The sequence below is a fragment of the Halichoeres trimaculatus genome, unplaced genomic scaffold (genome assembly GCF_033239565.1).
Source record: "Halichoeres trimaculatus isolate MK-OKI-2021-1 unplaced genomic scaffold, fHalTri1.1 fHalTri1_scaffold_35, whole genome shotgun sequence".
Lineage (NCBI taxonomy): Eukaryota > Metazoa > Chordata > Actinopteri > Labriformes > Labridae > Halichoeres > Halichoeres trimaculatus.
The window spans coordinates 74071-96348 of NW_027437213.1; the positions used below are offsets into that span (position 1 = coordinate 74071).

At 41.5% G+C, this 22278-nt stretch overlaps 1 protein-coding gene and 1 long non-coding RNA gene across 2 annotated transcripts; one reads left to right on the forward strand and one right to left on the reverse strand.

The window, feature by feature from the left end:
* Positions 1-2578: 2578 nt before the first annotated feature.
* LOC141786505 (uncharacterized) lies at positions 2579-3748 on the forward strand. The gene is made up of 3 exons (XR_012597802.1): positions 2579-2811; positions 3156-3432; positions 3562-3748. It is a non-coding gene; the product is annotated as an uncharacterized LOC141786505 (long non-coding RNA).
* A 769-nt stretch (positions 3749-4517) lies between these two features.
* On the reverse strand, positions 4518-8998 carry LOC141786499 (uncharacterized). Its single transcript, XM_074665117.1, has 6 exons — positions 8932-8998; positions 8407-8604; positions 5492-5620; positions 5198-5338; positions 4851-4962; positions 4518-4735 (listed from the first exon to the last, which is right to left on the reverse strand). The coding sequence occupies exons 2-6, from the start codon at positions 8443-8445 to the stop codon at positions 4518-4520; spliced, it is 639 nt and encodes a 212-aa protein (XP_074521218.1). The 5' UTR covers positions 8446-8604; positions 8932-8998.
* Positions 8999-22278: the final 13280 nt, after the last annotated feature.

Here is a 22278-nt window from a genome sequence, read left to right on the forward strand (position 1 = left end):
TTTGCAAAAATAGTCTTTATTATCAAGAAGAAGCAAAACAAAATAAATGATGCAAATTGGTAAGTCACATCACAGCTGAAGACAACAAGACAACCAGACTGATGAAGTACTCAGAATCACAGCAAAAAATATGTCCTAAAGATTTTCAATAAAATCATACATAAAAATTGCATGAGGTTGAAATTTTGAATAATAAAATGCAAAACATTCAAACCTGCTAAAAAACATTCAGTGAAAATGAAAAATCCACAAACCAGCATCAGGTTGTGTTAGCTCCAAGTGCTCAGCTATATTCCACCGTGCTGCCGCAGCACCAAATTCCATCCAACTGAATTCCTGTATATTGTTGCTTTGATTGTAATGTCCATATGAAATGATACATGGATCTTTTAAGCATCTGATTTAGGTGAATAAGTTAAAAGCACTGAAGGCCCTTTGATTAGGCTTCCACAGTGCATCATCTGAACCTTCAGAATCACTATCAGAGTAATCAGCCTGATCATCTTGCAGGAAGTCGATGTCCTCTGCTCCAGACAAAACTTGCAGGTAGCAGCGTCTTGCATGAGTCATCATCTCTCTGATCTTCTGCTGCTTTTTTCCAATGACACTGTGCAGACCCTGTAACTCATCTTCATTTAGGTTCCATGGTGAATCTTAAATTAACATTAAGAGTTAAAAACAGTTTTAGTAATGTTATCAGCAGACTTTGATTTGCACATTCATGCAATGTGAAATTCAAATACATACTTTGAATCACTGCTCCAGAAACCAAGCAGGACTGTCCCTTTAGAGATTTACCACGAGCTGAAAGAGATTTCCAATGGTGGTTCATCTCCATGACAAGAATTTTTTTCTCCTCCTGAAGTCTCCTTACTGCCATGACAATGTCAAAGGCTTTTCTCTTGGTCCTGAGATCAACATAGGCTGTAAACATTAAGGGTAAAAGGGTATGGAAGTATAACTGTGCCATCAGGATTTGAACATGAATTTCTCACACTGAATTTTTTCAGCATCGAAATTGGACTTTGAATATTAAAAAACATCGAATTTCAAGCGCTGATTGGTTATTCTCCTCCTTTTATATTTGTCCATGTTGAAATAAATTCAGTGTAAAAAAATTCAACATCTCAAAAAATCCAGTCGAAAAAAAATCAGTGTTAAAAAGAATTCAACATAAAAAAATATCTATGTCTCGAGAAATTCGGTGCCAGAAAATTCAGTGTCAGGAAATTCAGTGTCAAAAATAATCCAGTCTCAACATCCGGGTAACCAAGGAGAAGCAATCGATCCCTTGGTCAAGTCGTACAACGCTCAGCCAATCAGGTTACGCTCCACTGGTCATTTGACACCATGACAGGTCACCAAGGGTCAATTCGTTTTGCAAAGCAGAAGAGGTACCGTGAGAAGAGGAGCAGCGAACAGAAGGAGAAAAATACGTAGGAAGAGAACAAAAGAAGTTAAAAAAAAAACATACAAACAAACGAGACAAGAAGAAACCGGCTACTCAGCCATGTTGAGCAACGGAAGAGATATCGCTTCGGTGAGTATTACTGACATTAAAAGGCAACTCCGGTTTTTTGACACCTGGACCTTATTTAGCATGTCCACGACTCAATGCGAACTGGTGGTTCGCTTGTGGACAGTGTTCGCCTATGGCAACAGAAGAGGAGCGTGTTTGTGATAACGATGGATAGCGATGGATGACAAAATATAGCCGAAATGAGCGATTTTGCAGAGATTATGTGCCGCGCCGAAGCTCCCTTGCCATGGCCTCCGCGAAGTGCGGCTAAAATCGGTTGGATCTAAATAACTTCTGAAGGACTCCGAGCTGCACGATGTTTGTCTGAATGAGTATAGAGCATGCAAACACCTATAAATAAGGTCCAGGTGTCAAAAAACCCGAGTTGCTCTTTAAACACCGACATTTAAACTGTGATACACGGTTGCAGTATAACGTAATTTACATTAGTCAGTTTTCTTTTGGCCGCCGCCCTTGGGTGCATGGGGGTGGGGGAACAGCGGGCATATCTCCACGGACCTACCTGCTTTACGCAGCAGTCTGGTTGTGCACCGCTGTGAAGTTAGTTTTGCGTTGGGTCTTCGACGGTTAAGCAGTTGTATGGATATAAGGACCAACAGGTGCCTGGGAAGATCCAACCTGAAACGAACTTCACCGAGGTGGGACATGACAGCCGTAAATGATTAATATTGTCCTGCAGAGGCCCAGATTCGCCTTTCATCCGGTGAATTTTAGATTGATTTTGTGATACAATAGTTTAACATTCATTTTATATACCACTTTAGGGTTGCGCATGAGAAAGGACTCTTTCACGCAGATACCTGCTAGTTATAAATGTAGAGAGTGAGGATCAGAAGGTCACTGTCGAGTTGTTGTGTAATAATTGTCAATAGCCATCTAATTTTAAACTGTTCAAGTATCTGAAGCAATTACTATTACAAGTTGCACTCTCTAAATAGTAGAACTTATCATGGGTCTGCTTTTCTATGGGTAATTTTTTTAATTTAATTTTTTCTCTCCTAGGAGCAACTGCTTAATCATCTTTTGGAAAGGCTTCACTCTCGATTGGAGAATATTCTGGGACGTATGCCTCTGGACCTAGACTTCTTGGAGTTTACTTGCACACAAGAACTTGTGTTTTTGAATGCTTTGTCAGGTCAATTGACTGTTTGTCCAGCTATTTTAAACGAACTGACACAGCTTCACAGTCTCATCAATTTAGAAAAGGAGGAAAGAGAGCAACATACTGACATACAAACATTTATATCCGGGAAGAGTGTTCATAACCAACGGTATGTTCAGTAATAGTGATACCAGATGCTAGGTTGCCACCTCTTTCATACTGTGCTGTGGTAGTATGTTGGCAGACAACTACTTACTGGGGAACTTTCATGTACAATTTTTTTTCACATATGCATAGGCTGTATTGACATGCAGTATGTATGAAACAAGTTCTAAATCTTAAGTGGGTTGTGCAAAAATACAAAATAAAGAAATTCATTGTTTGAAATATATTTGATATTTTAACATTTATTTTTTGTGCATCCATTGGGGATAAAAATATTTTAAACAAATTAAACAGATAATTAGAAACACTTTTTTGATTATTTTTTAAAAATGTATTTACATTTTCCAGAATTGAGCGGCTGTGGAGAGACCTGTGGACAGCTGTAACCTGCATCTACTATGATGTTCTCCACTACCTTGAAGAAGAGGGCTTCCTCAGCATCACCAATGAAATGCACCTCTTCTGCTGCCACTTTGTGTTCCTCCCACGCCTGCAGGATGACCTCGATACTTTCCACAGTGGCTGGGACAACCATTCACTAAGAACAGAGGGCCACATGACTCCTAACCAGCTGTGGGAACTTGGTCGCACACATAATCCAGTTCCGGGACCAGACAGCATAGAGGTTATGCATATGTGTAATTAGAACAAATCATTTAATTAAAGATATTGAATCAGATCTGCTAAAAGCACAAAATATTTTGAAGTGTGTCCACTTTTACTTTATACAATCTAAAATGCTTTCTATTTGTAGGGCATGGATATCCCCAACATTGACTGGGAAGAAAGTGGACTTCCTTGTGATGATCACTTGAGTGTCATTGTTCCACACACTGCATGCCCACTGACTGATGAACAACTGACATCTTTGAGAGATGCAATCAACCCAAGAGCTGCATCCCAGTCTTTGGGCTGTGATATCTACATATCTGCAGTTCAATTTTGTGAGCAATTTCAAGATACCTAAATAAAATGATCAGGAAGACTTGTTTTGTGTTGAACCTTTAATGTACTGTCAGATCAATCTGAACAAGCTTGAAAACATAGATATAGTTCTCTTTCCTTTATCTCAGACATGTAGATTTTTCACCTACCTTGACATGTTTCGGCGGAAACTTCCGCCTTCCTCAGAAATGTCACCAGATGATAGGTGTGACGTGTTAAATCTGCTGGTGTTACCCTCCTGTCAAATTTTCTGACAGGAGGGTCACGCGTCCCGCTGTCTGTTCTCCTGTGCAGGACGCTGCTCCAGGTGTGTGAGAGCATGTATGCCCCCACCTCCCTGTTCATCATCCCTGGGCCCTGTTTCCTGATCTCAATGGCTTCCCTATTCGTAATTCAGGAAACAGGAAACGGGACCCAGGGACGATGCACAGGGAGGTGGGGGCATATATGCTCTCACACACCTGGAGCAGCGTCCTGCTCAGGGGAATGGACAGCGTGACCCCGTCAGAAAAATTAACAGGAGAGTCACACCTCCATAACACCAGCTGATTTAACACGTCATATCTATCATCTGTTGACACTTCTGAGGAAGGCGGAAGTTTCCGCCGAAACATGTCAAGGTACGTGAAGAATCTACATGTCTGAGATAAAAGAAAGAGAACTATATCTGTACAACTTCAAGACATAATGAACACCTAAGCTTGAAAACAACATTTAACTTCAGCCACTATGTCTGATAAGCATAAACTGAGGCCCAGATGTAGCTCACACAAGACCAAATCCAGTATGACAAGTGCAAATACAGGCCAGGATGTCATTTTTGAAAGATGGGTAGTCCTTATAATGCCCTGGAATGCGCAAGGTCTCAAAACAGGTAGATGATGTGGGGTATCTGCCCCCAATGATTTCCACAGAGAGACTCTGTGGTACGACCTCCCATCCGGTCCAGAATTTCACCAAGTTGGTGAGTTCAGCTGGTGTTGCTACGAAGTAGATTCAAATGGGTGATGATTAGTCATTAGAATAAATAGCCAACTATTGCACAAACAGCTTAACTTAACAGAAGATTAGACAAACTCCTAAGACGAGTAAACTTACCATTGGTTATGAACTGTCGCAGATAGCCTGACATGCGGCACTTAGTTTCGATGGAACAGTCTTCATCATCACTGTCATCCTCACGAGGCCATGTGATTCGCTGAAGAAGTACCTATGTTGAAAAAAAGAAAATAGAATGACTAAGACAATAATTTTGATTCTTAAATCAATACTCATTACACTCTTTGGTCAAACATAACTGGTTGATACCAATGATGTCAATTGTAAGTAATGTATAGGAATACATCAGTAACAAGAACAAGACAAAAATGGACAGTAATGGATGCCTACAAGGTATAAAAAACATTTTCTACAGCACTAAAAGATAATATTAAAATAAATTCAACCTCCGCGCAGACATTTCCTGCCACATCTTTAGGAAAGAGTAGGGCCACTGTGTCAGGTCTTTTGGTCATCAGTGTCCACAATGGTGTCTCTTTAAGACCTCGTCTCAGCTGTTTTATTTGCCGTGTCACACGTCCTATTACCTGTTAAAAGTAAAAAGAGAGTAAGAACAGAAACCATCAGGAAAAAGTGCAGTATTTTTTATTTTTTTATTTTACCAAAAAGTAACTCAAAAGACTCAAAAACAAATGTACAGTCTGTTTGGATAGACATTTATCAAACTAAGTTTCACTCACAGCATGGATCAACAGCTTCTCAAAAAGCCACCTCCTGTTGTTCTCAGTTAGGGAAGGGAGGTCCCATGCAAAGGCCAAGTCCTGGATGCTTTGTTTATCTTTATCAGACAGTATGGATCCCCCTTCAAGCTTTAAGACAATAAGGGATGTAAAATATCTCGTCAAGGACAATGGATACCAGAGATGGCAGTTAGTGATGGCATGTTGTGGGCTGATACAAATACTCTGCTGATATTAACACACATTCCTAATGGATACACAATAAAAGGGATATACGGATTCATTTTGGTGTTGGGAGTATATATTTGTATACATATGTGTTTTTGTTTTTTATAGGGCAGTTACTTTAGTGCATTAATTAGATTAATTACACCACAAATTAGTGCGTCATAAAAATGTATCGCAATTAATCATAGCACACAAACATTTTAATATTGGCCAGCAGGAGGACTCGTACATGGCAGTGGCACGTCACTTCACACATGCGTCTCTAGTCAAACAAAACAAAGCCCAGGTGACAACAGGAATGGCATATTTAAGACTTAGTCTTGTTTTATTATTGAATTGGTTTATCTATATTTTTACTACATTCTTTAATAATGCATCAGGCCTAACTGGTTTGCTGGATGTCCTCAACCTTTTTCTTATTTTGAATTTGATTTATGAAACACACTGAAAGTGAAATTTGAGTTGCCTGATTGAGCTAAGAATTTTCTGGACAAGTTGCCCTGACTTTTGTTTTATTTAATCACCAATAAAAATGTGGATTTATAAATCTTCACTTCTTAGTGTATTCATTTGATTAGTCATGCACAAAAATTTTATAATATCCTAGAATTCAAATTCTTTATTAGGGTACTTTAAGCAGATATGAGATTAAAATGTGATTAATTAGATTTATTAATAATAAATCCGCTAATTAATTAGATTATTTTTTTTAATCGTCTGACAGCACTAGTTTTTATATATGTTTATATGTGTATCCACAAAATGAAGAGTTTTATGCTCTACTGTTAAGTGTCTTGGGATAACACTTGTTATGAATTGGCGCTATACAAATAAAGATTGATCAAATAAAAAGGTATCCACATTGTACAACGTATTACCGAAAGACAGAAAACTGTTTTTTAATTAAACATACAAGCCTAATTGTTTCCCTGATGTCCAGGTCTGGACAGTCCTCCAATGTAACGGTGGCAGTGTCAGGACTCCCACCAAGCAGAATATGTACAAAAGCAGGGCTGAGTCCCTGAAGACTTGGGGTGCGTCTCAATGCGTTAACTTCGTGCTTCCTCCGTCCTATCTCCTCCACGACACCGGAAGTACTTTCCCAGTCGCCATTTTGAAGACTGTCCCAAAGCGATAATTGCGCTCAGAGGAGAGAGGAGAGAGGAGAGAGGAGACTGATCGGAGGAGCTATGATCGACGAGACACGAGAGCCGGCTTTGCGGAAGTCTTTTCACTGACCGACACGCCCCCATATGGAATATCACTCTCTGATTGGACGCTGCAGCAGCTCAGACTTCACATGAAACTTCACAAACACAACGGAGTTTAATGAGAGAAAAGACGAGCTGAAGACGGGCACAGAGGATCATTTAGAAACTGATCATAAATCTGGTATTAAAGGGTTCGCTGTGAGTTTAGAGCACAAAACACTGAACACAACCATCATCAAATCAATATAATCAGAGGATTAATACAAAAAACTGACTGATCAATAATATCTTCCTGAGACACAATAAGGTGGGTCATATTGATAGTAATATAACCCACTTTATCTGATCGTGAACTCTGAAGCTTCAGAGTTCACGATCAGATGGGCTCAAGATAAAGGATAAATAATTCATAAATAATCTCACAATTACGCATTTTACCGGAAAAGTGATCCGTGAGCTTCTAAACAGCACACAGAATAAACAGAGAGCAAGTTTTCTTTATGGTTACGTGTGTGTTTAACTGGTTAAAAGAACAGACAAATCTCTGTTACTGTTTCTGTTTGATCAGAGTTATTACAGCGCACGTGCCCAGATGCACAAACAGCTGTTAGAGCTGACTGACAGATGATCCAGAGGTGATCAGCTGATGCCGTCATCACTGAAACTCGTCGCTTCATGTGACGCTCCGAAGGAGAGGATGTCCCATTGCTCTATAAAACGAATCTCCTCCGTTCCTCTCTCCTCTCTTTATTTCCTCGCGTCTCTCCCATGCATCTCTGGTGGGAGGGACTAAGACGCAAGAGAACGACGCAAGTGGAGGAGGGAAGGATGGAACTTTGGAGCTTTGAGACGCACCCATGGTCCTCCATGAAGAAAGGAGTGGCCTATCATTCTCCCCGCCATCATGAACATCTCACTCTCCACTAGAAAGTGAGAAGCTGAGGGGACTAAATGCCCAGGCTCCCCCTCAAAAAGACGTGTAAGCTTTTTACCTGCTGTTAAGACATAAAAAACATTAATCAAGAACAATAAGAAGAAATAGGCCTTGTAGTATATTGGATTACCAGAAGTGCTATACTAAGTTTGGTCCATAGGTGGCACTGTAGCTTTGTGGAGACCACAGAATAAATGTGGCGATACACTGAAATGAACATGGCTCTGTCCGCATTTGTGTTTCCCCTGGGTGTGTATGAGAGTGATTCCTCAGAAACTGCATTTTATTTTGGTGATAGTCTGGCCAACATTAAGAGGAGCTTTTAGAAATTTGACAATGCTGAAAATGCTAAAAAAAAAATACATACCAAAATTTATGCAAAACCCTGACTTCAGTTTTTCTATGCATGTTGAGAAGAAAAAATGGGTTACGCCCTCTCCAATAGCAGTATCTCCTGTAAAACAATGTCAATTTTGGTAGCAAAAGCACAAGGTAAATAAGTGAGTTAGATTTTGACAATTGTAGCTTTTAACTGAAGCTACCTTCAAGTTTGCAATTGAGGGGTCGTCCCCATTCCACATTAGGCCGCTTGTAGAAGGAGATCAGTGCCATGTCCTGTTCTTCAAGGCTTTTTCTGATGTCCATGCTGAGAAGTAAGGGACTCTCTGTATCATGATTACGCAGAGAACTGCCAGCACACTGAGAAATGGCCTTGCTGGGGTCAGTGATGGTTAACCAGTCTAATATGAAAACAAAGGAAATAAGGTTGTTTCATTACCAATATTTGTTGTTGAGACAGCAAAAAGAATTCAAAATTTCAGATGTAACATTATATCTTCCTTAACTTTCCTATGCTACTGCTAAGCCTGAACAGCACCTACCATCTGTAATAGCTGTAGAAGATCTGGATGGTCCAGGCATTGCTTCTTGGTCTCCCTCAAATGTAACGCTTTCATGTGTCACCTCTTTCCCTGCCCTTCTACCCTCACAAAATTATTTTTGTTACAACTGTAGAATAGGCAGGACAAAGACTGAAAAGACAATGAGAATAAAAAGTACATAGATACCTTTCCACACACGAGGAAGTATGTACCTCAATGATATCAGTAGGAATCATCTTCGTGCAGACAGGACATTCCTGCACACCTGCTGATTAGAGGTTGAGAAGAGTGTTATTTTCAAAAAAGGGGTTTCTGTTTTTTCAATACCAATACTCACAAAAGCTGAACATTAAGAGTTCTTACACTGTCTCTCTTCAAGCCGACTGGTTTCCCCATTGGCCAGGTTATCGTCGCTACAGAAATCCATGACGTCACAAGATTTGATGTGCTCTGTCAGGAGTGGAAGGGAACTTCTAATCCACACTTCTGACATGTGGCTTTTGGCATGTTGCTGAATGCTACATCAGTTAGTGGCAGGGGGTTTGTGCTGAGTTCTTCTTGGATTGGGGCAATGTAAAGGTTTTTACACCCACGACTTAAAGATTTCAGCATCACGCCAGTATAGCCAGTATCACTGGGAGTCACAAGATTGAGTTGTCGGCTCCCCCATCCACCTACAGATAGCAGGAGTGGAAGATTACATTACAATCAAAAGTTATTAGATAATCCAAACATTTAGTCAAAGCACCTAAATATGTCATCAGAACAGACCAGGCTGAAGAAGTAACCTAAAACAAACCAGGTGTTTTTTTTGTTTTGTTTTGTTTTTTCCCACTTCTGCCAAGGAAGTTATGCAATAATCAGCATCTGTTTGTTTGTTTCTCTGTTCGTTACATATCTAAAAAAAAAAAATGGACGGATTTCAATGAAATTTTCAGGAAATGTCAGGATTGGGACAAGAAACAAATGATTACATTTTGGGAGTGATCCTGATCACCGTCTGGATCCAGCATGATGAAAAATGCAATTTTTTTGAATAACCACTGAACTAAATTAGATATGATTATGAATCCACTTGCTAATGGTATGTTTTCATAGTCAATGATTTTAAATAGTTAGATGAAATAAAGGTAGGACTAACATTAATGGTGAAAATTACAATCTGAGTGAGGACTGTGGTGCTGGTGGAGGTCTGCGCTCTCTGACCTCAGCTCAGATATGCTTGATATTAAACATGCAGAGTTCAAAGTATAGAGGTTACTGTGAAGAATACATTTTAAGTATTTTGTTTTATGAAAAAGTACCAGTATCACACAAACTAGTGTTGGCCTACCTGAAGGTTTGTAGAGCAGCCACCCACCAGTAACTGACCCCAATTTTGGGAATAAAACTTTGAGGGCATCACATAACTGTAAGCAAAAAATGTATACACATATAATCTTTCCCAAAAATAGTGTCAAAACTTGAAATCATGAAGAGCATCAATAACACTGCATGGAATTCTAAAAAATCCATATAATTCAAAACCTACAATACTAAGTTAACAATTGCATGTTTTTACCTCCTCATGTGTTGTGCTTTCATCTAGATGAGCAGTCCTACGGCCCAGTCTTGCATGCATATGGACTATTTGCTCCTCCTCTTTTGGAGTTTTTTCACATCGCTTTGGCAACAAATAGAAAGCCACATCCAGTGGCCTAGGCCTCCTGGCAGGAACAGGACTTGCTGTGGGAAATCGCCTTTTTTCCCTGCCCCTGGTGAAAATACCTGGAAAGGACCTACAGAAAACAAACAAACAAAAAACACTAACTACAACCATATGCGACATTATTAGAAGATTATGTATTATCAAGTCCTGCTATAACTTCGCTCATTTCATAATTACTTTAATATTAGCCTTAAGTGAGAAGTTTATGTTTTAAACTTAAACAAACTTTTCTTCACCTGGTCATTTCCATTTGAACTGGTTCTGTTCGTCTCTGTTCTCTGCAGAATTGTATCCAAGAAAATCTATTAATAATCAATACATCTAAAATGTATGAGTAGTATAAGCCATATGTACACAAAGTAAATTTCAATACTAAACCTCATTTGTTGATTTGTGACTCCAACACTTGCTGAACCCTGCTGACCTGATGAGTTGAGTAGTTGTAAAAGGCGGTTGGCTGACTGTAAAATATTATCAGCATGACTGCCCTGCAACAATGCAGAAAAAGCAAGAGGAGCATTAAAAATTGGCAGAACGAGAACATGAATACATTTTACAAAGTTACTCGTTACTGCACTATAATTATGGTGACCCTACTGTGGTTTCCAAAGGGTGAACACTTAAGATATGCGTCCTACATTATACAACAATTTGAAACAAGCTATAAAACTATCATCTAGATGGCGCCGCGGATGGTCGCCTCGGTACTGCGCTCTCTCGTACTTTGTGCGTTTTTGTGTTTTTTTCAGTGCACTCTGCTCTCCTTCTCTGGTCACTTTCACCAGGGAAGAGCTCATAAACATTGGCCTGACATCTGGTACAATTTTTCCACCGGTTTTCACTGAACCAGGGAACTTTACAGATGTTTTGGTCGGAGGAGCAGCAGCTCTGTATGGAGTTTACAGAAGACGCCGGCGCGGGAAGCGAGCAGGCGCGCTCGTGAAACTGAGGCAGCGGGGATTACGCACTGCGCTCCCGTCTATCCACCTGGCCAACGTCCGCTCTCTGTCAAACAAGATGGATGAACTGCTGCTCCTCAACAGGAAAAACTCAGACTTTGGCAGATCCGCCGCCCTGTGTTTCACTGAAACTTGGCTCAGTGAACACATCCCCGACAGCGCTCTACATCTGCCCGGCTTCCAGCTCCTGCGCGCGGACCGCGTAACGGAGCTCTCAGGGAAGACGAGGGGAGGCGGAACATGCTTTTATATTAACGAAGGTTGGTGTACAGATGTCACAGTGTTGAAGAGGACATGTAGCCCCCAGTTGGAATCCTTTTTCATAAACTGTCGCCCGTTTTATTCACCGCGGGAGTTCTCCTCGTTTGTGCTGGTCAGTGTTTACATCCCACCTCAGGCGTGCGTAACAGAGGCGCAGCAGCAGCTCGCCGACCAGATCACAGACGTGGAGAGGAAGCATCCAGACTCCCTGCTCATCATTTTAGGGGATTTTAACAGAGCAAACCTCAGCCATGAACTCCGAAAATACAGACAGCACGTCACGTGTCCCACCAGGGACGCGAACATTCTCGACCATTGCTACACCACAATAAAGGACTCATATCGCTCTGTTTCCCGTGCAGCTTTGGGACTCTCTGATCACTGTCTGATCCACCTTATTCCTACCTACAGGCAGAAATTAAAATCTGCAAAGCCTGTAGTGAAGTCAGTGAAGAAGTGGACGGATGAGTCAAGGCAGGAGCTCCAGGCCTGTTTTGACTGCACAGATTGGAGCGTCTTTGAAGCTGCAGCCACAGACATTCATGGACTTACATCAGTTTTTGTGAGGACCTGTGTGTGCAAACCAAGACCTTTCGCACATACAGCAACAATAAAACTTGGTTTACTGGGAAACTGAGGCAGCTTCGCCAGGCCAAGGAGGAGGCCTACAGAAGTGGGGACAGGCTCCTGTACAAGCAGGCCAGGAACACACTGACAAAGGAGATCAGAGCAGCTAAGAGGAGCTACTCTGAGAAGCTGAGAAGACAATTCTCAGCTAACGATCCTGTGTCGGTGTGGAGGGGCCTTCAGGAGGCCGTCAACTACAAGAGACCATCCCCCCACCCTGTGGAGAACCCTCATCTGGCTGAGGAGCTGAATCTATTTTACACCAGGTTTGAAACAGACTCCTTCACACCCCCCACTCATCCCATCAACAAAAGACTACCTGCCCCCCTGGACAGCTCCCCCCCCTCTGCAACCCCACCCGTACTGACGATCCGTGAAGAGGATGTGTGCCAGCAGTTCCAGAGACAAAAGATCAAGAAGGCTCCAGGACCTGATGGTGTCTCCCCCTCATGTCTGAGGGCCTGCGCGGACCAGCTGGCCCCCATCTTCACCCGGATCTTCAACAGATCTCTGGAGCTGTGTGAGGTGCCCTCCTGCTTCAAACGCTCCACCATCATCCCAGTCCCAAAGAAACCCTCCATAACAGGACTGAATGACTACAGGCCCGTCGCCCTGACTTCTGTAGTCATGAAGTCTTTTGAACGCCTGGTGCTGAGTTACCTGAAGGACATCACAGGACCCCTGCTGGACCCCCTGCAGTTTGCCTACCGGGCAAACAGGTCAGCTGAGGATGCAGTCAACATGGGACTGCATTACATCCTACAGCACCTGGACTCTGCAGGGACGTACGTGAGGATCCTGTTTGTGGACTTCAGCTCGGCATTCAACACCATCATCCCTGACATCCTCCACCACAAGCTCTCCCACCTCTCTGTGCCACCCCCCACCTGTCAGTGGATCTCCAGCTTCCTGACTGGCAGGACCCAGCAGGTGAGGCTGGGGTCCATCACATCCAGCACACGGACAGTCAACACCGGCGCCCCCCAGGGGTGTGTGCTCTCCCCACTGCTCTTCTCCCTCTACACTAATGACTGCACCTCAAGGGACCCCTCTGTGAAACTCCTGAAGTTTGCGGACGACACCACCATCATTGGTCTCATCCAGGATGGTGACGAGGCCGCTTACAGACAGGAGGTGGAACAGCTGGTCCTCTGGTGTGGTCAGAACCACCTGGAGCTGAACCCGCTCAAGACTGTGGAGATGACAGTGGACTTTAGGAGAAACCCCCCTCCTCCGCCCCCCCTCACCATTCTGAACAACACTGTGTCTACTGTGGACTCCTTCTGGTTCCTGGGATCCACCATCTCCCGGGATCTGAAGTGGACCTCCCACATAGACTCCATCAGGAAGAAGGCACAGCAGAGGTTGTACTTCCTCAGACAGCTCAGGAAGTTCAACCTGCCCCAGGACCTGCTCATCATCTTCTACACCTCCATCATTCAGTCTGTCCTGTGCTCCTCCATCTCGGTTTGGTTTTCCTCAGCCTCCAAACACGACAGGCACAGACTGCAACGAACTGTCAGGGCTGCAGAAAAAATCATCGGAGTCAGCCTGCCCTCCATCCAGGACTTGTACAGGTCCAGGACCAGGAAGCGGGCTGGCAACATCTCTGCAGACCCTTCACACCCCGGACACAAACTGTTTAAACTGCTCCCCTCTGGTCGGCGTTACAGAGCTCTGTGCGTCAAGACGTCCAGACACAGGAACAGTTTCTTCCCCCAGGCCGTCACTCTGATGAACACTTAACCTGCTTTAAAAAAACTCATATACCTCATGTACAGCCACAGTCTCTCTGTTTCTGTTTCTATTGCACATCCATCTTCCATTCCCTGTTGCAAGTTGCACATTTTTTTATGACATTTATTCAGTGCACTATTTTTCCTAACTTAAATTGTGTATATATTTTTGTATTTACTCTGTGCAGAGTTCTTTATTTAATATTGTAATAATTATTATTCTTTTTCTACTACTTAAACTCTATTTTTCTACTCTTGTAATTCTATCCACATTTGTACTGAGAGAGTGCAGTTTAAACCGGAGTCAAGTTCCTTGTATTCTTGAAAATACTTGGCCAATAAAGGTGATTCTGATTCTGATTCTGATTCTGAAAACAATATTATGTATTTCTTTGGGAAAAGACACTAATTCAGGGTTATTAGACATGCTTAACTATGCCCAAAATTATCTTCATTCAACTCTCAGCAGAAGAAACATCACATGGTATGATATTTCAGTAAAAAATACTTCTGTGTCGGATAAACAACACGATAAACCAGTCCCGTTAAGTGAGAACGAACTCGAATCTGCGAGGCTCAGGAGGCTAACACACACCGGGTCTACGAGGTGAGCTACCGCAGCGGCCCCACACCACGGCGAAGAAGTTTTAGCAGGCCGAGATTGTCATTACTTGCCAGATAACCCAGCGATTGTTTACAACAATCAGATAACGACATCGTTGTTCCTCAAATCAAAAACGTTCATCCGTGTTGCCCCAAAACACAATGTACGTACCGTTAGCAAGCTGCTGACGCAGTTTTGGCGAACGCCACGTAATAAAAGTTGAGTATTGTTATCGTTCAAAATAGCCGGTTAACGTGCAGCATGTTAAGTCATAGCTATAATGCAATTTTCAAAACACAAATGACAAATAGCATAAACAGGCTTACCAAAGCCGCGTCATTGGAGTTGGTCGACATAGTTCACTCGAAACTGTCATGGTGTCATAAGACCAGTGGAGCGCAACCTGATTGGCTGAGCGTTGTACGACTTGACCAAGGGATCGATTGCTTCCCCTTGGTAACCCGGATGTTGAGGCTGGATTATTTTTGACACTGAATTTCCTGACACTGAATTTTCTGGCACCGAAATTCTCGAGACATAGATATTTCTTTATGTTGAATTCTTTTTAACACTAATTTTTTTTCGACTGGATTTTTTGAGATGTTGATTTTTTTTACACTGAATTTATTTCAACATGGACAAATATAAAAGGGGGAGAATAACCAATCAGCGCTTAAAATTCGATGTTTTTTAATATTCAAAGTCCAATTTCGATGCTGAAAAAATTCAGAGTTAGAAATTCATGTTCAAATCCTGATGGCACAGTTATACTTCCATAAAAAGGTCAATTCATAATGAGGAATTCAAAGGCTTCACAAAGTTTTATGGCTTTACAGAACAATTTAAGGCAATGTAGGTATTCTGTACTTGTTACATTTACTGAAGGTAGTCAACTTATTAGTGTACACACCACTCTGTGGTCGTTGCCATGGCCAAGCTGTCTCCTGAGACAGAATGGTCTCCAAACACAGAGTTCCTGTACTTGGTCCCATTTTGTTGTATTTTTCAACCACAGAACTCAGGATCCCCTTCTCCTCCCTGATTTTGCGGCGGATCCTGGCACGACCTTTGTTGCTGTCTGTATCTTTGTAGAGACGCTGGGAACGTTTCCTGATACTTGCCACCAGCAACTCAATCCTGCTTGCCAAGGCATCCGCATCAGTCAAGGTGTTGGTCTTTGCTGTAGAGAGGGTATATTTGTTTTGCACTTCAGTGACTTACAATATCAGTGCAATTCAATCTTAATTTTATTTAATTCTCGAATGGCATTATAAGTTAATGGCTTGCAAAACTGAGTGTTCAATGCTTGCTCTCAAATGAAAGCCTACAGAGACCATACCTTATTTTAAGAGATTAAACCGGATGTCATGTGTCAACATAACATTATTGTGTATTTCAACATGAACAGGTATCAATTACAAAGTATCAGACTAAACCCTGAAAGCTTCATGAACAGTTTTCTTACTTTCTGCCCACTCCTTCACATCGCTGATCCACTCTTCCAATTGGCTCTCAGTCACTGCCAACTGGGCTTTCATGGACTCCAGGTTCTGCAGCTGGTTTTCCAGAGCTTTTGAGGTCTACAGTCACAAACAATCACAGGTAATAAAAATAATGAAATAAACACTCAGTTCACATCCCCAACTATTCCTATCAAATAATATTTCATACTTGAAAGGACAAATAATACTTATGTAATAATAAAGGATATAACGTTATTACTTTCAGATTGCGGGACAGTGAGGTGGCCAGGTTGTGAAACTTTTGCTGATTCCAGCGCATGGCCATGTGTGTCAGCATGTCTGTGCGTCCTGTAACAGAAAATGTGTTACCTCTATCCTGTACCATTTGGTATACCTGAGTTTCTACAGTTTTCACCTCACCTCCTTTTGACATATGTTTGGTGGTCACTGCTATCCGCGAGAGGAAGGCATTGCACTGTTCCACCTCCTCGTCAAGTGTCAACCCAGCCCCCTCCTGATATGCCCCACTCCATTTCACCTTTTTAAAATATATTCCAAAAACAATGCCAATTATAACTTCTCAGTGCTGATATTGAGATGTAGACAGTCATTTTGTCTGATGCTAATTGTTACTTACTTCACACTTGAAGTCATGGGCTTTGGCATGAAACACTGAGAGGAAGGGCTTCATGTTTAAAAGATACTGGAGCTCTGGGCAGCTTTTTGTGACTCTTTGGAGGTAGGGCCAGTACTTGCAGGTCACATCCATGCAAAAAAATGTTATTTGCCTATTTTCTAGCTTATTTTGTAAGTACAGGGGATAGGCAAAAATTTCTCCTCTGTACATATTGAGGGCACACAGGAGCACTCCATGCCAACAGACTGCAAGTTCCAGTCCCTCCTCATCTAGCTTGCTGGCAGATCTTTGGGAGGTCTCTCTGGCTGCTGACCACTCCCCTCCACAAATACCTCTCCCAGAGACCTACAATATGAAAATTTATTCATTAAAACGGTCGAAAGACGGACCTCAAAAAACACTTCCATAAAACACAATTGTATTCCTGAACATATATAATTACAGTCTGCAATATTACATGTTTGGTTGTGCTCTGTATGTAGTCGACAAATTTTGAGACGTCTTCATCCTTTGCTATGAAGACGCCTTCAAAGATGGCCTGTTCCTCAGATCTAAATAAAACAAAGGGACAGGTGATGATATCTCACACTCTCGGGTTAAAAGACTTACATTGTTATTAATTTAAACACTGTGAAGTTATATATATACTTTGAAGTACCTAGCTGCATTTTTGAAGCAGTAATGCTTGCGGTTTCCATCAACAGAAACTGCAAGCATGTCCGGGCTGCAAGCAGGACAGGCGAAGGGCTCCTCCTTGCAGATGCTGTTGACCTCAAATTGAACAGCCTCCCACTCAAAAAAACTCTTTAAAAAGCTATCAGCTGAGATCTGTCCACTCTATCATAAAAAAAACATCAACAGGGAAATTACAAACAATGATACTAAAACAAATGCATTTTAAGGACACCAGTTTTCAACAAAGATATACAAATAAATAACATGGGACAAAGACCTTCAATACTCACACGGCCAAAGCGGACAGTTCGCCGATCCAGCATTCTTAAAAATGCCTGACAGGACAGTCCTGGTGCAACCATTTTACTTTCTTCAAATGAAATAAAAGTAACAATGGCAAAAATGGTGGAGAAGTGAAGGGTAGCTGGCCAGTAGTCACTTCGAAGAAGGTCATCAACTCCAGCAATCCAACTGACCTGGCCTGTTTCACATACCAACTCAGGCATGCTGAGCTCATGGCGTCCTGGAAAAAAAAAAAAAGGAAATCCACTGTAATGTTAACTGCCCTAGATAATCATTTTTTCCCTCTAACGCAGAATGCATCACTCGATGTTCATGTGATTTTTTTTCCTTCTAACAATGTATGGCAACATGTGGGAGTTGTTGAGAAGAGACAGATCTTATTAAACAAACATTTCAATCAGGACCAAAGTTCATTACAGTCTTACCATTCATTGTGATCACTGCCACAGTCTTCCCTGGTTTGACACTTAATGACGGTGTTTGACAATCACAGACTTTGTCAGGGATTTCCATGGGTACAAAACGCACTGAAAAGCACAAGAAAACACCATATGAATGACATGAGAGAAGAATTAATTACTATATTGCGTTGTGACAAATTTCTGACCCAATTCAACTACAGTTTACCTACATGACAAAAATGTGACATGAAGCACATGACTGAAAAGTATTAAAGTCACCCAGAAGAAGCTGCAATTGAACCCTAAAGTGCTCAACAAATCCAGTAAGAAAATATATTTTTGAAACTTACAAACCAGAACATACCACATGGGCAAAGGGTGTTACACTTTATAAAAGTTGTTGGAGGCAAAGGCTGGAAGAATCCTGCTGTACAGGCATCTCTGTTGTGAAGCACATGTCTGGTGTGCATGCTGACATCACATTCAGAGCAGAAGAAGGGGGATGGCTGGCAATCACGACATCGGACAACAGCTGAATTCCTTCCACAATGTTGGCAGACACGGTTTGCTGCATTTTCTTGTGCTATGGTTGTGTTCACAAGACGTGGTCTCTCTGCCCTCCAACTCTCTGAAAAGAGAGTTTTCTTGTGCTCCAGTTTGATAAAGCCAGAAGAGAAGCTCTTGGGGTTGGCTCATCCACCTCATCTCCAGTGGTATCACTGAGGGATTGCTGCAGATCTTGTAAGAACCCCTCTATTAAAATGGTACAAAAAAATAACAAAGATCTTTTCAATTTTAAAATGTACCATATGAAGTAGCTTTGAATGGTGTAACTGTCCATTATTCAATTCTATTTGTATTTGTGATGTAATACAAAGATGTATTATAAATTGCAGTTCTATCAGAAACAAGTACATATTACTCAACTTTATGCTGTGGGATAATGGAGAATAAATTAAGTAAATACCAAGTGTCTCTGGAGAAATGGCTGGGGCAAATACAATCTCAGGAGCATCAGCAGGAGGATCAGTCTTCCGAGTCAGCCGGGCTACACTCGAAAAAAATATAGAGAAAAAAAATTGTGACATTATAATGATTGTTTTTTTTTTTTTCAAAATCTCAGGCTGTATAAAAAGAAAAAGATCTTAAACATTGTGAAACATTTGATATGAAAGCAACAATGCTACCCCATTTAGGTCTAAAGCCAAGACATTTCGCAAGACTTCAAGACAATGTAATAAATCTGACAGCAGTGCTAACTTTTGTAAGCTCATACAGAACTTAATACTCCCTTTGACACAGAAGTCAAAGTGGCCTTATTGTGTCTCTTTCAAAAATGATCCAAGACCAGTGATACTGCATTTATTTTGCAAGTTAAAATCTGGATTTTTTTTTAATATTAATAATGTAAAAACAATACTGACCTTGATTAGACTGATTCCTTATTGATCTTGGCCGTCCATGAATTAAGTCTCCTTCACAGGTTCTCTTTCTCCACTTCACTGTAGGTCTTGGTGCTTCTGGTGCTGCTGCAGCTTGTTCTCCCTGCAGCTCCCTGAGCAAGTCATCTGCACTTGCTAAATCACCACTGACCTGTGACTGATCAGTCAGGCTATCCACAGCCATAAGCAATTCCTGAAGTTCAGAATCACTCATGGTGACTGTGCAGATACAAACGAAGAACAGAACACAACACAAGGATACGGACAAGGGACAAAAAGTAAGACAGAACACGATCACAGAAACAAACTTGGAAACAATAGACTTATGGACAGGTAAGACAAATATAAACAGAAATAGAGTCAGACACAGGCTAACAGGTGAGACAAGTCAACAGCAAGGACAAGTTAACAAGAGAGACAGACAGGGCTCTTAAAAGTGCCTTTGGGTTGTTGTGGATTTTTCAAACCAAAATATATGAGATGACAAATTTGAAGGATCTGTTGAGGGGAAATAACAGACACAAGTTACCAAAAACTAAACAACCTGCATCAGCCACTTGTGTTTATTACTGGCTACTGACCAACTATCTTGAGATGGTGTTACGCAGTGAATAAAAATATATCATTTATGGAGATTAGCCTATATACTTCCTCAGAGCAATTTTATTAATATAAATTAAAGGTAATATTTTGAAGGGGTTTGCCTAAAGCAGGATAGTTTGTAAAATAATGCCTGCATGACCGGCAAGTACATTTTTGGAAACGTTCAAAACAACATTCAAAATAAAATCATTACATGATTGACTCATAAAACACTCATAAAGTCTGTTTTATCTTCATGAAATTAAAAAGTAAACTATTACCTACAAACAACTGAATAGACAGATACTGAAATTAATGTTTTAAATTTTCTCAGTCATTTAATACTTACAGGAAGCAGGGGAGAAATGGGGACAGCGGGAGGTGAGCTTTTTTTCTCGTAGGATCCATCCGGGTATTTCATAAATATTCATGCTGCGACTTGATCCAATTTGTCCGTTGGGTAATACGTGCAATAGCAACAGCCAATCATGAAAGCATCTGCCTATAAGAAGACGTAACAGTATGAGATTCCCGCATCTATCCTACAAAAAAAAAATACGCAAGCGGGAAGCACCCGCAATCGTCGCTGGTCGTAGGCTATGTAGGCTATACCATGGCGTCATAACACGTCCCTAAAACATTTATTGAAACAAACTATTTAAGAAAGCGTTTCAATGATAAGTAAATTCACTTCACATCAACATTTTAAATTATTTTTAAATAAATAGTTTTAAAAAGATTTGGTGAAGCAAAGCTTTTGGGTGTCGTCACTATGGAAACAACCCACGGGATTGTGGGTAGTGTAGTACCTTCGGCCATCCAAAAGTGAGATCGAATTCATTATTTCTCTGAATCGAAAGGAACATAAAGACAACTGATGGACTTAAACATTGACACATCTTATTGAGCAATTAACAATGACAAATATATGTTTTTTTGTAGAGAAATATCGCGTATAACATAGTAAAATAGCGACGAACGTGAAAACTGTCAGACAGGATAGTACTTCCGGATGTTCTTTCCCCCGTTAACCAATCAGATGTGAGCTCACAGCGTTGTAAAACGCCACAGTCGGTTTACATTGGAGTGAACTGGAGACCCGCAGCGTCTCATGAGGACGCAGAGGGAGAACTTTTGCGTCAGCTTCTGACGCCAAAGGGCCCTGACCAAGCGTCGGTTTTTGACACGCTGGGAGTGAGACTGTGTTGCAAAAGCATGCTCAACAGCTATATTGCCTGTAGGTGTAAGTATGAGCGTGAAAGGTTTTCTGTCTATGTGTCAGCCCTGTGGTTGGCTGGCGACCAGTCCAGGGTGTACCCCGCCTCTCCCCCAATGACAGCTGGGAAAGGCTCCAGCCACCCTCAACCCTGAACAGGATAAGCAGTTTAGAAAATGAAAAAATAACTCCTATCTTATCCCTGATTGGTGGAATTGGTAGTATTACAACTCTCCCCATGTTACAACCATACCTGGTCTCCCCTATTCTAAAAACCAAAACCTGAGTCAGGATCAGGAATCTTTGTTATGGTTGTTATTTGTGTTAGTTCAAAAGATGGTGTCAAACTGCACTGCGCTGTTCCAGATGTGAACTATGCAAACGTAAATATAACTTAAGAATAACCTCCGTTCCTGAGGGTGAAGGTAACTCTAATACGGCGGCCACACCAAATGTGAATTTGCGAATTTAAACGTGCGTCATGCCTGTAATGCGTTGCATGAACACCAGGGTCTCAACGCTGGACTATTTTGACAGTGCAGGCAGAATAGAGAGCCCGCTCACTTATAGACCAAGAGCCCAAATGAGCATCTGAAAAACAATCAGCTATGGTTTCAAAAGCATGACAGGAGAGTGTGTGAAAGCCTTGGAGATCACAATCAAGGCCTGCTGCCTCTTCCTGTCTCCTCAGCGACTTTCACCCAAGCCTGAAAAGTTCTTTCTTTTTGTAAACAACGATGCTACCACGTCGTTACTGAAAAATGTAGTTAAATTACTAACTAGATGCTATTTGATGTTACTGCCCAACACTGTACCTCTCAAATGTCTGAATCCGTTTTTATCAAGTTACAATGAATGTTGTCTCTGTCCTGTTCTGCTGGAGCTACAGGTGACACGGAGATGCAGCGTGCTCATCTCA